This window comes from Bidens hawaiensis, unplaced genomic scaffold, assembly GCF_021521415.1.
Source record: "Bidens hawaiensis isolate Kalapana, Puna unplaced genomic scaffold, B.hawaiensis_p1.1 tig00061057_1, whole genome shotgun sequence".
Taxonomy (NCBI): Eukaryota; Viridiplantae; Streptophyta; class Magnoliopsida; order Asterales; family Asteraceae; genus Bidens; species Bidens hawaiensis.
This window is the reverse complement of record NW_027500988.1, coordinates 70633-84521: the sequence shown is the minus strand read 5'-3', so window position 1 is coordinate 84521 and position 13889 is coordinate 70633. Positions and strand designations below refer to the sequence as shown.

The following is a 13889-nucleotide window of genomic DNA, read 5'->3' as shown; positions in this document are numbered from 1 at the left end:
ATTAAAGTAAATTCACCTAAAAATTCCAAATTTACATCCTCAAGAGTCAAGACCATTAGAAAATAAAAATAAAATTAAAAAATCCAGGAAACTAAAACACTCAAATGTTTATATTCCTCTATTCTTAAACCTAATTCAAATAATAATGTCCTTTCTAATATGATATAGTAGTACAAAGTTAAAGTTTTGGATGAAGATCTCGGTTCAATCCCAACTTACAACATTTTAAGAGGGTCGTGGGTGGCTCAGTGAAGGAATACTGGGATCTCTGTGATTTCCTGTTTGATCCTGAGAATGTTGATTTCGGGCAACTGGTCTCTCTGGGATTGAAGATCACTTTAAGGCGCTTAAATACTACATACGGCTTAGTTGAGTCAACTAACGATGAACTTTTGCCATTGAGTTAGACAATTTTTTATTTGTTGGTAGTTACAAAAAAAAATTCAAATAATAATAAAAAAAAACCTTTAATCAAATTCACCAAAAATATCTCAAAATTCTCATAATCCCACCTCAAAATTCCAAACTTGCATAATCAAAACCACTAAATTATTAAAAAAAACAAAATTTAAATCCTTTAAACAAAAACTCTCATATGTTTATATATATCATAATCCGCTATATTAATACTAACCTAATTCAACAATCATAATAATAACAATAATAATTCTTCAAACTCATCTCAAAATTCTCATAATACCACCTCAAAATTCCAAACTTACATCATCAAAACCACTAAAACTTAAAATAGAAAAAAAACTTAACTCCTCTAAAACAAAAACTCTCAAATGTTTATAAATCATAATCCTCAATATTAATACTAACCTAATAAATAATAATAATAATAATAATAAATATTATTATTAATCTTGAAATCCAATTTTCTCCCAAACCGCATTCCTAACTCTACTCAAATCTCTTCCTTTCAAAGTCCTTCCAACTCCTTCATGCACCGAAAACGACACCACCCTCGTTCTCGCCACCACCTCATGCGGCGGAGTCCGGCCACCGGCGCCGGAGTCAAACTCAAACTCATCAAACTCGTCAACCCATCTCGTGTTTTTCTGCCCACAATCTTTCTTCAGTATATTTGACCAGTCCGGCACGTTGACCGACAGCGACGACGGCGTTGCTCCGGCGAGTTTGTTGGGTTTTGAAGGTTTTGAGGGTTTGGTGATTGGTATTATTGGGGTGGGTTGAAAGTCCGGTGAGGTGGAGGTGTTCCAGATGTCGGATTCGGTGAATTCGAAGTGGGTGTCGGAGGTGGTGGCCGGAGAGTTGCCGGAGATGTACCGGTGGGTTGATCGGAGCATTGTGTGTGTGTGTTTTAAAATGTGTACTCTTATTGTTGATCAGGTTATGTTGCTTTTATAAATGGTTTTAGTGGATAAGGTTTATTTTTCTTTTTTTTTTAAATTAAAAAAGAAAGTTATACTCCTATTAGTTTTTTTTGGTAGAGGTGCACAAACCGGGTTAAAACTTAAAAACGATTTGGATTGAAATCGGTTTGGGTTGGTCAATAAAAGTAAAAATCGGTTTCTGATCGGTTTTGGTTCGGATTGAAACCGGTTTCATGAAAAGTGGCGATCGGTTTCAGTTCGGGTTTTGGTTGGTTTTTGCCCGGTTTCGAATCGGTTTTGGTGGAGAATATGACAAACTGGTTTCAAACCTACTATTCCAAACCGGTTTCTACATAATCGGTTTCGGTTTGGTTTTCGGGTCGGTTCAGTGAACCAGTTTATTTGTCATCCTCTAGTTTTTGGAGGTATTCAGGTTATTATTGATCCGGGTTTTTTTCGGGTTTCGGGTAGGGTAGGGTCGGGTTTTGACTGGGTATTAGTGGAACCGGTGGGACGGTTCTGGTTATGGAGAGAAACCCAAAGCTCGGTCCGTACCCGCGTGTAAGTCTCTGATGCTAGTCTAAGGAGGAGGGAATGAGTTTTTGAATGGAGATTCAGGTTTATCTTTACAAATAATATTTTGGAGGAAGTATGGGCGACTTGAATGAATATTGAGATATTTGTGATATCTAGTTTGATTGTGAGAGCGTAAGGTTGTATCACAAGTGGGCCTTCGGGCGGGTGCGTTTTCTACAGAACTTGTGATAACTTGGAGACGTTTAAGGGCTCCGTATTACTGGGTTGGGCTAGCTGGCGGTGGCCTTTTGTCATTGAGTCATCTCGTACAGAGTACCTAAACAATTCTGTTTGTTGATCGTTAAAAATAGGGAAGAGGGAATGTGTAACATCCTAAAATTTATAATGTTAAATAAAGAAAGTTACGTTTAGTGATTTCGCGTTATTAATTAATTAATGTCGAGCAAAGAACGGATCATGGACTTAGATTAATTAAGATGGGTTAAATGAGAATGGGCCTTAGGTCCATGGGCTTTAAGGGATATAAATATCCCCTAAACCAACCTAAAACCCCAAACCCTCATTTAATTTCCATCATAATCTCTACACACTCAAAAACACACACATACACTACACCATATTCGGCCGAGAGAGAGAGAGACATCCGAGACCAAGAATCAAGCCGACCATTATTAGATCTTCAATATACGAGATAACCAAGCAAACCGCGACCACACCGAACGTATAAAAGGTATGTTCTTGACCTTTAAAGTTTACGTAGTATTGAACGTTTTTATCTTAAAGGTCCAAGCTTTATAGTATATACGGGATATATATACGAACAAAAACGGTTAGGGAACGTAGGGGGTGATGTCGAACCATAACAAGGGTATTAAAATCGCCAAAATGCTTAATAAAAACCAAACCCGTAGCTGACCTGAACAACTTCGCCTGCAAAAGCTTAACTTCGCCTTCAAAGCATAACTTCGTCTTCAAAGCTTAAGTTCGCCTAATTGATAACTTCGCCTACGGCCAAGTTCGCCTAATTGATAACTTCGCCTAAGGCCAAGTTCGCCTAACTGATACCTTCGCCTACGGCCAAGTTCGCCACTGATAACTTCGCCTAAGGCCAAGTTCGCCTAACTGATAACTTCGCCTAAAGCTAAGTTCGCTTAAGGTTTAACTTCGCCTAAAGTTAAGTTCGCTTAGAAAATAAATTAAAAACTTAATGGAAAATGTGTTAAGACAGTTAATGTAAATAAAATTTTTCAGTTAGGCTTCGCCTCGACCCCAGCCAGGGGCTCTGCCCCTTGGACCCTGCTAGGGGCTGCCGCCCCTAGACCCCCGCTGCCAGGGGCGCTGCCCCCGGACCCCCGTTCGTTGTGGGTAGTAGTTAAGACTAGAAAGATGATATGAGTAGTGATAGTTAATTGATACGTATACTTGTTATACAGTCAGCCGTGCACAACTGAAGAAAGGGATTACTGTAACACCCCGTAACCGCAGCGGAAACGTACACGGGATGCAACAGACACATCTGATATCAACAGCATTGCTTATAAAGAAAATACCACTACATTAATTTATAATATATTACATTGTTGCGAGTTTCATTACTGTCTAGGTGTTACACACATATTTTACCGATAAGACATTAATAAATTCATTACAAAACAAAGAGCAGCAAGCTTCCAACAGGTAGCACAGATAGTTAAGCAAACATCAATCAATCCAACTTGGGCATACCTAGAAAACATGTAAAGAAAACGGGTCAACTACGAATAGTTGGTGAGTTTCACTAATTTGAATAAACACTGACAAATCATTTTAATAATCATTTATTAACAATATAATCATGCTGGGAACTATGTTACCCCAGAACATTTCCAATAACTTTCTGGGAACTATGTTACCCCAGAACAATAACAACCCCTGGGAACTATGTTACCCCAGAACAATAATAACCCCTGGGAACTATGTTACCCCAGAACAATAATAATAACCCCTGGGAACTATGTTACCCCAGAATAATAACAACCCCTGGGAACTATGTTACCCCAGAACAATAACAACCCCTGGGAACTATGTTACCCCAGAACAATAATAACCCCTGGGAACTATGTTACCCCAGAACAATATAACCCCTGGGAACTATGTTACCCCAGAACAATAACACATTATAAACATTTTATATATTCTATGCATCAGCCCATATATATATAAATGTACAAGTATTTCCATACGATCGGTATGTACTTAAATACTTTAAATAAGACATGTTTTCCGCCCCGGGAAAATATAATTAAAACAATTCATTAAAAGGGGCTCGTGAAAACTCACCTTTTTGGGAGTCGGGGTAATATGAGGAACAGCTACGTGCTGGGATCTGTAATAGGATATCTAAGTCGTTACTATATAATTCCCACAAATTAAATCTATGTAAACTGTACATCGGGGAACACTGATAACCTAGTTAAGGTGATGAAATTATAGCTCGGTTTGACACCCCGTTTGGCCGCGGGGCCCGTTTCCGGTATTTCGGTGCCGGAAACGGTAAAAATCGGGTAAAATTACCCAAATCATCCGAATTATTTTCGGATGATTTATTTTTACTTAATTTACTTAGGTTTATGAAAATAGTCTATTTTTAAAGTTTTCGTGTACCAGTCAGCTCGCTTATGCGAGTTTTGCCGGTTTACACGTTTTAAGCTTTAAAAAACTTGTTTTTATGTTCATTTTAGCACAAATAATTACCCGTTTAGTCTCGGGTCTTGAAATTTTGCACAAAACTCAATTTGACAGTAAGAACATTTTATAAAATTTTCCAGATTTATTTTCCTATATTTGCATTTATTTACCTATTTTTAAATCTCATTAAAACACTAAAAATATAAAAAAATACCAAAATACTTTAGGAAAATCCCAAGTTTTTCTGGAATGATCCTTGTCATTCTCATAACTCTCTGGAATTTTTCCAGATTTATTTTCGTAAATTTACATATATTTATCTATTTTCAAATCTTATTAAAATACTAAATATATCAAAAATACCAAAACACTTTAGAAAAATACCAAATTTTTCTGGGATGTTCCTTGTCATTCTCATAACTCTCTGGAATTTTTCCAGATTTATTTTCGTAAATTTACATATATTTATCTATTTTCAAATCTTATTAAAATACTAAATATATCAAAAATACCAAAACACTTTAGAAAAATACCAAATTTTTCTGGGATGTTCCTTGTCATTCTCATAACTCTCTGGAATTTTTCCAGATTTATTTTCGTAAATTTACATATATTTATCTATTTTCAAATCTTATTAAAATACTAAATATATCAAAAATACCAAAACACTTTAGAAAAATCCCAAGTTTTTCTGGGATGATCTTTATCATCCTCATAACTTTCTGGAATTTTCCCAGATTTATTTTCCTACATTTACATTTATTTATCTATTTTTAAATCTTGTTAAAACACTAAATATATCAAAAATACCAAAACACTTTAGAAAAATCCCAAATTTTTCTGGGATGATCTTTATCATCCTCATAACTTTCTGGAATTTTCCCAGATTTATTTTCCTACATTTACATTTATTTATATATTTTTAAATCTTGTTAAAACACTAAATATATCAAAAATACCAAAACACTTTAGAAAAATCCCAAATTTTTCTGGGATGATCTTTATCATCCTCATAACTTTCTGGAATTTTTCCAGAATTTAAAACTTATTTTTCAAGCCATTTTCACCCAAAACCGAGCTAGAAAGCCCTAGAACTCGTATCACCGAAAAGCCTACTTAGACTTTTCCAACTGAGCTCAAATTTTGTGGGTGACTTTTATATGTTATAAAAAGCTTATCTTAAATTTTCCGGAATTTTTCATCATGTTTTGCTATTTTTCACTATTTTTGGCCAAAACCGAGCATTAAATTCACCAAATATTCATCTTTTATCCAAAAATTACCAAAAATTCACAGATCTCATATTTTCATGTGTAGATCATCTCTGTGAAATTTCGTGACCCAACTCTAAGCACACGGAAATCTGTCCATTTTTCATAAACACCCGAAAACCGAACTATCTTGTGTTTTCTAGCTTTAGATCGCAAGGATCTCGGTTTCTAGCCTTTGCTAGCCGCTAGATACAACACTTTCAAGCACAACAACACCACACCAAGCAAACTATACCAACAATCAAGCCATTTCTTTCCTAGAGTCGGTTAAAACATCAAAACAACGATTTCAACCGTAAAAATTCGTTCTAAACACTTTTAACTAATTACTTGGATCAAGATCCTTTGTATAACTTGTATACATCCTTTGATCACACAAGAACCGGTTCCATCTCGGGTTTTCACCCATATTTCATTTGGAACCTTTTTGTTCTTGCAAAAACAACTCAAACTAAGTAATTAACACCAAAGATCATGTATTATAACATGTTTATACCTTTGTTCTTGATTAGAAATGATGGAAATGGATGGAGGATCAAGGGTTTGTGATGGGTGATGAAAAGCTTGAGAGATGGAGAGAGTTTTGAGAGAGTTTGTGTGTGTTTGTATGAAGAAAAAAAAAGAAAATGAAAGATAATATCAAAGGAGGGGTGGCCGGCCCCTTTGTGGTGTGGGGGTGGGTCCCACATCTTCAATAATAGCCACAAAATTGGATTGTGTAATCCGGATAACGTTGTGGATAATCTGGTTCAGTTCGTTTCTCGTTTAATACTCGTAATTCGGCTTAAAACGAGCATAAAATGGTCGTTTTTCGGGTTAAAATAAAATTTATATAAAACTGATTTAAAAACTTTAAAAACTTAACCCATGACATTAAGACATCATATTATTAATAATTACGCATCTTTTTCGGCTTGATTGATCGTCTCTTGCTTGGTTTGGTGATAAAGGTTTCGTTTAGCGTACCGACGTACCATTAAATCGAAATCCTTTTTCTGTGCTATAATTTACTTATCCCGAAGCATTAATACCTCGTAAATACCACTAAACATTATATACTTCGTCTATAATGTAATTCCCGATTCATTCGGGTTTTCAATAATCGTTCATTGGTTAATTGTAATTCCAATACGATTCGCTATATAATCGAGTATGATTCGTACAATGAATCATATATACTCGTATATATGTACTATAACTCATATAATCAATATTTAAATGACACGTAAATAGTATATTCCGGCTAGGGTATACCTGGATTTGCCGGAATCGTTACATTCTCCCCCCGTTATAAAAATTTCGTCCTCGAAATTTTACGCGACAACTACTTCCTTTTGAGGAAACAGGTGGGGGTATTTCTTCCGAAATTCGTCCTTTCGTTCCCAAGTAAATTCTGGGCCTCGTTGCGAATTCCATCTAACTTTGACCAACGAGATCTTATTGTGTCTAAGTTGCTTGATTTTCCCATCTACTATTTCTATAGGCTCCTCTACAAAGTTGAGCCTATCACTTATTTGAACACCCTCTAAGGGTAACACCGATGTCTCATCCACCAGACATCTTTTCAAATTCGACACATGAAACACGTTATGAACTGCACTTAGTTCCTCAGGCAGTTCTAGTCGGTAAGCTACCGGACCGATCTTTGCAGTAATATCAAATGGTCCAATATATCTAGGGGCCAACTTCCCCGCCTTTCCAAACCTGACCACTCCTTTCCAGGGTGATACTTTCAAATATACCTTTTCACCCTTCTCAAATGACAACGGTTTTCGACGGGTATCGGCATAACTCTTCTGCCGATCCCGCGCGGCTTTCAGGTTGTTCTTAATTTCAAGAATCTTGCTGGTCGTCTCCTGGACCAGATCCGATCTAATGACCTGCGAGTCCCCCACTTCAGACCAGCAAAGTGGTGATCGGCACTTCCGCCCATACAATGCTTCATAAGGTGCTGCCTTTATACTGCTATGGTAACTGTTATTATAGGAAAATTCAACGAGTGGGAGATGTTGATCCCAATTTCCCTTAAAGTCCAGTACGCAGGCACGAAGCAAATCCTCCAAAGTTTGAATGGTCCTCTCAGACTGGCCATCGGTCTGAGGGTGGTAAGCTGTGCTTAGGTCAATACGTGTTCCCAATGCTTCTTGGACAGCTTGCCAAAGTTTGGAGGTGAAATGGCTATCCCTATCGGAGATGATCGAGATGGGAATGCCATGACGAGACACTATTTCATTTATATAAATTTGCGCAAGTCTCTCAGTGTTAAAAGTATTCCTAATTGGAATAAAATGTGCCGATTTGGTTAATCGATCCACGATTACCCAAATCGCATCATGACCTCGGGGTGTCTTGGGGAGATGTGTCACAAAATCCATTGTGATCTGCTCCCACTTCCATTCGGGAATTTCCGGCTGATGTAGCATTCCCGAGGGTTTCTGGTGTTCCGCCTTAACTCTCGCACACGTCGTACACTTGCCGACGTATGTGGCTATATCCTTTTTCATACCTGGCCACCAGTAAAATTCTTTCACATCCTTGTACATTTTATCTGATCCCGGATGTATGGAATATTTCGATTTATGTGCTTCATCCATGATCAAATCACGAAGGTCATGGAGGGTCGGGATCCAAATCCGATTTTTGAAATAAAGAATTTCGTCCACACGCTGTTCGAAATTCTTCTCATTCTCGTAAAGTCCTTCTTTATCCAATTGGCCCTCTTTCAACGCCTCGCGTTGAGCGACTCGAATTAAATCTGAAAGGTTTGACTGAACTATCATCCCCAACGCTCGCACACGTAGTGGCTTGACTCGATCCTTTCTACTCAAGGCATCGGCTACAACGTTAGCCTTGCCGGGGTGATATCGTATGTCACAGTCGTAGTCACTCAGCAACTCGACCCATCTTCGTTGCCTCATATTCAGTTCTTTCTGATCGAATATGTGTTGCAAACTTTTATGATCACTGAATATGGTGCACTTTGTACCGTAGAGATAGTGTCTCCAGATTTTAAGTGCAAAGATGACTGCTCCCAGTTCCAAGTCATGGGTAGTGTAGTTTTTCTCATGAACTTTTAACTGTCGAGACGCATAGGCTATGACCTTTTTATTTTGCATTAACACGCATCCTAACCCTCTACGGGATGCGTCACAATATACAACAAATCCATCGTCTCCGTCGGGGAGACTTAAGATTGGCGCTTGGCACAATCTTTGCTTTAGCGTTTGAAACGCCGCTTCCTGCTCTTCACCCCAATCATACCTTCGATCCTTTTGGGTCAGCAGGGTTAAAGGTTGGGCAATGCTGGAAAAATTCTCAATAAATCGACGATAGTACCCAGCTAAGCCTAAGAATTGGCGGATTTCCTTTGGAGATTTAGGCGCTTGCCAATTCTTAATAGCTTCAACCTTACTCGGATCAACGTGTATTCCTTGGTGGTTTATAACATGACCGAGGAATTGCACCTCTTGTAACCAGAAGTTACACTTGGAGAATTTTGCATATAACTTCTCCTGATCCAGGAGCTCTAAAACTAACTTTAAGTGTTGCTCGTGCTCCTCTTCACTCTTCGAGTATATCAAAATATCGTCAATAAATACAATGACGAACTTGTCGAGATAGGGTTTACAGACTCGGTTCATGAGATCCATGAATACCGCTGGCGCATTTGTTAGCCCAAAAGGCATAACTAAAAATTCGTAGTGGCCGTAGCGAGTCCGAAACGCGGTTTTTGGGATATCCTCCTCTTGAATTCTAACTTGGTGGTATCCCGATCTAAGATCAATTTTTGAGAAATAGCTCGCACCTTGTAGTTGGTCGAACAAATCATCGATTCGGGGAAGAGGATATCTATTTTTGATGGTTAATTTGTTCAATTCCCTGTAGTCAATGCACATTCGAAGGCTTCCGTCCTTCTTTTTCACAAATAGTACAGGTGCACCCCACGGGGAATAACTGGGACGTATAAACCCCTTATCCAACAATTCCTGCAACTGGTTGGATAGTTCTTGCATCTCGGACGGTGCAAGTCTGTAAGGGGCCTTAGCAACAGGGCCGGCTTGAGGTAATAAGTCGATTCTGAATTCGACTTGTCGGGTTGGCGGTAATCCAGGAAGTTCCTCTGGAAAGACTTGTGGAAATTCGTGCACCACGGGAATATCGTCCACCCGTTTTTCCTCAGAATCAGCGGCCGTCAGGCTCGCTAGATACGCCACACATCCCTGACGTATATATTTCAACACCTTGAGGTGGGATATAAATGGTATCATGGTGCCGGATTTTTCTCCCTGCACTAATACCTCCTCGTCATCCGACACCCGGATCTTGACGGTTTTCTTTTCACAGTTTATTTCTACCCTATTACGAGCCAACCAATCCATTCCCACTATCACGTCAAAACTACCCAATTCTACCGGTAACAAGTCAATCAGGAAGGATTGTTCGCTTAGAATAAAAGGGCAATTCCGAACAATCCGATTAACTATCATGGTTTTACCGTTAGCAACCTCTACGGTGTAGGGTTCTATGGTTTCACCAATAGGAAGGTTTGCTATCGAAAGGAATCTAACGGAGACAAAACTTCTATCGGCGCCTGTATCAAATAATACAGAAGCGTAATGATCAGAGACGAGGAAGGTACCTGTCACTACGCTGGGGTCCTGGCGCGCCTCGTTCGCTCCCATCACAAATGCCCGGCCTCGCGCCGGATTGGACGCCGATGGCTGACCCGCGAGTTGTCTCCCGTTTCCTCCCTGATTCAGTTTCGGGCAGTTCCTTTTGAAGTGATCCGTGCTGCCGCATTCGTAGCAAGCACGGCTAGTGGTCACCATCTGGTTTCCTTGCGGGTTCTGCTGTCGGGCTGGTTGAGTTCTAAATGGTTGCGCCCGAATAGGTTGTGGTTGGCGGTTCAGGTTGTTCAGATTTGTCTTACAATTTGGTGCGTAGTGTCCAACCCTGCCACACCGGTGGCACACCACCTCCTTGCACACGCCACTATGGTGGTAACCACATTTCCCGCATTTAGGAAACGTTCCCCTCTGCGGTTCTTGCCTTCCGCCCGAACTAGTCATGGCATAGCTCTGGGCAGCGGGCCTAGCTCGTTTGTTTTGCTGCTTCTCTCGGATCCTATTGTCATACGTACCTCGCTTTCCCCCAGCCGACTCTCCCGTCGCCTTTATCGATCCGCTCCTTAAGAAATCATATGTGACAATACCAGCCTGTGTCACTGCACCCTCATACGTCTGGTGCCCTCCCGCGTTAACTATGCTCCTCACTACTGGAGTAAGTCCCCAAATATAACGTTCCACCCTTTTTGACTCTGGGGTGACCAACCACGGCACTAATCGTGACAGTTCATTAAACCGGTTGGTATATCCCAAGTGGTCCGCCCCATGCATCTCTAGGTTCCACAACTCATGTTCCAGTTTCTGCAATTCATTCTTTGGGCAGAAATGTTTCAAAACAAGATCCTTAAGCTCTGCCCAGGTCATGCGGTTTGTCGCCGCCTGACCTCGAGTCTGTACTATGGTGTTCCACCATGTCAAGGCATGGTCTGTGAACGTACAGGTGGCGTACTTAACGACACAATCCTCAGGACAGTTGCTGATATTTACCACTGATTCTATTTTCTCTAACCATTTCACTAACCCATTCGGTCCTTCCGACCCGTTAAATTCTAAAGGCTTGCATAACATAAAATCCTTGATTGAACAACCCCTGGATGGTCCAGTGCGGTTGGTCTCTACAGTAGGGATTGGGCCATTACTGTCGGTAGCGACCACCGTAGGCGGTGCGTCAGTACTCGGCATAGTGTTGTCATTCCTTGGAGGATTAGCGTTTTGTTCCCCATCATTATTTATGGGCGTTTGATTGCTCGGAGGGGTCGGATTGGTCGAGTTATTAATACTGGCGGCGATGCGCGACACTATATCCGGTATCGCCGCCTCCAACTGTTGAGCAATCAAACGGCTCACATCTACTTCCGATACTTTCGTTGATCGTTTCGGTGCCATTCTACACAATCATCAAAGAAATATATATAATCAATACCATCTCAAAATAAAACACAATACATACTTCATTCATTAATAAACATTGATTCATATTACACAAACATCAATTTACATACTTTCAGTCAACATTACACAACTAAGATTTAATACAAAGGGCCTATGTTGGTATCATCCTCGACATAACCCGCAATGGGTCAGTGCTTGAATGATACCCAAAAGTATCGATAATGATATGCCCTACAAGAGACCCCCCATGGGCCAGTGGTTGTACTATAACTAAACAAGATTCACTCCGTGTTAGTATCACCACTTACTACTTACACGGAGTATCAAAAAGCGGTTCAAAATTCTACCATCCAACACGTCTACACATGGTGGTAAACCAACCCCACCATCACCGCCACCAGCACCACCAGCACCGCCATCATAACCCGCAATCGGGTTTCCATCTGGTCGATCAACCAGTGGGAGTATGAGCACTCCCTTTTTAACTGGTTGATAGCATACTGGTGGTCCAGTATGCTGTCCCCGAGGTACGCCCGCCTCTGTACCCCCACGACCAGGGCGGCAGAGTGCTCGTTCACCTGCTCGGTGAGAACACGTAGCCACGCCGCCAAGTCCCGCTCCTGCCTTGGCAGACCCCACACAGGTAGGGTTGCAGGCTCGGGTTGGGGGCGGGAAGACTCGCCCTGGTGGTATGTGGATCTGGGTGGGGTAGCAGTGGGCGGAACATACGGGGCACTGATCCGCGCCGTGAGGCGAGGACCGCGCCTGAGGGGAATCGGGGCAGTCTGTGGTGCGGGCGGGGTAGGAGACCTGGTAACCCTAGCAGGGGAGGGTACACTAGCACTCCTAGCTGGGGTGGTCTGTCTAGAAGTACTATGACTAGCCTCCGAAGGCTCGGAGCTGGGTGCTACACTTGGGCTTCCAGAGGCCCCGGAACTAGCCTCTTCCGGGTCCTCTTCCGTCGACACACTAGGTGTTCTTGCCATTATACCTGCACACAAGTTAACAAACATATAGTCCTTTTCGTAGTGTAATTCATAATTAAATTAACACATACTTATTTATACAACTTTACCACATAATAATATTATCATATATTTACACATATGTTGCCAATTTTACCTATTTAAGTCCCCCGTGACTTCCCCTGAATTTCCTCGTGCAGACAAGTCTGTTATTATGTTCCGGACCATAATAACCCACTTGTCCATCCAAGTTCATCCCGATCTCGTCACAATATATTATTAGTTGATATTCAGATCCTATAATACTTGAGCTACTGGTTATATTTTAGGTATCTTTTTCAGACATCCTAATTCTTTATAACCAATGGCTCTGATACCAAGTTCTGTAACACCCCGTAACCGCAGCGGAAACGTACACGGGATGCAACAGACACATCTGATATCAACAGCATTGCTTATAAAGAAAATACCACTACATTAATTTATAATATATTACATTGTTGCGAGTTTCATTACTGTCTAGGTGTTACACACATATTTTACCGATAAGACATTAATAAATTCATTACAAAACAAAGAGCAGCAAGCTTCCAACAGGTAGCACAGATAGTTAAACAAACATCAATCAATCCAACTTGGGCATACCTAGAAAACATGTAAAGAAAACGGGTCAACTACGAATAGTTGGTGAGTTTCACTAATTTGAATAAACACTGACAAATCATTTTAATAATCATTTATTAACAATATAATCATGCTGGGAACTATGTTACCCCAGAACATTTCCAATAACTTTCTGGGAACTATGTTACCCCAGAACAATAACAACCCCTGGGAACTATGTTACCCCAGAACAATAATAACCCCTGGGAACTATGTTACCCCAGAACAATAATAATAACCCCTGGGAACTATGTTACCCCAGAATAATAACAACCCCTGGGAACTATGTTACCCCAGAACAATAACAACCCCTGGGAACTATGTTACCCCAGAACAATAATAACCCCTGGGAACTATGTTACCCCCAGAACAATATAACCCCTGGGAACTATGTTACCCCAGAACAATAACACATTATAAACATTTTAT

At 40.4% G+C, this 13889-nt stretch overlaps 1 protein-coding gene across 1 annotated transcript; it reads right to left on the bottom strand.

Moving 5' to 3' along the window:
• Positions 1-863: 863 nt before the first annotated feature.
• Positions 864-1313, bottom strand: LOC143603219 (protein S40-4-like). The gene has a single exon (XM_077080094.1). It carries the CDS (start codon positions 1311-1313, stop codon positions 864-866), a length of 450 nt encoding a protein of 149 aa, XP_076936209.1.
• Between the last annotated feature and the right edge of the window lie 12576 nt (positions 1314-13889).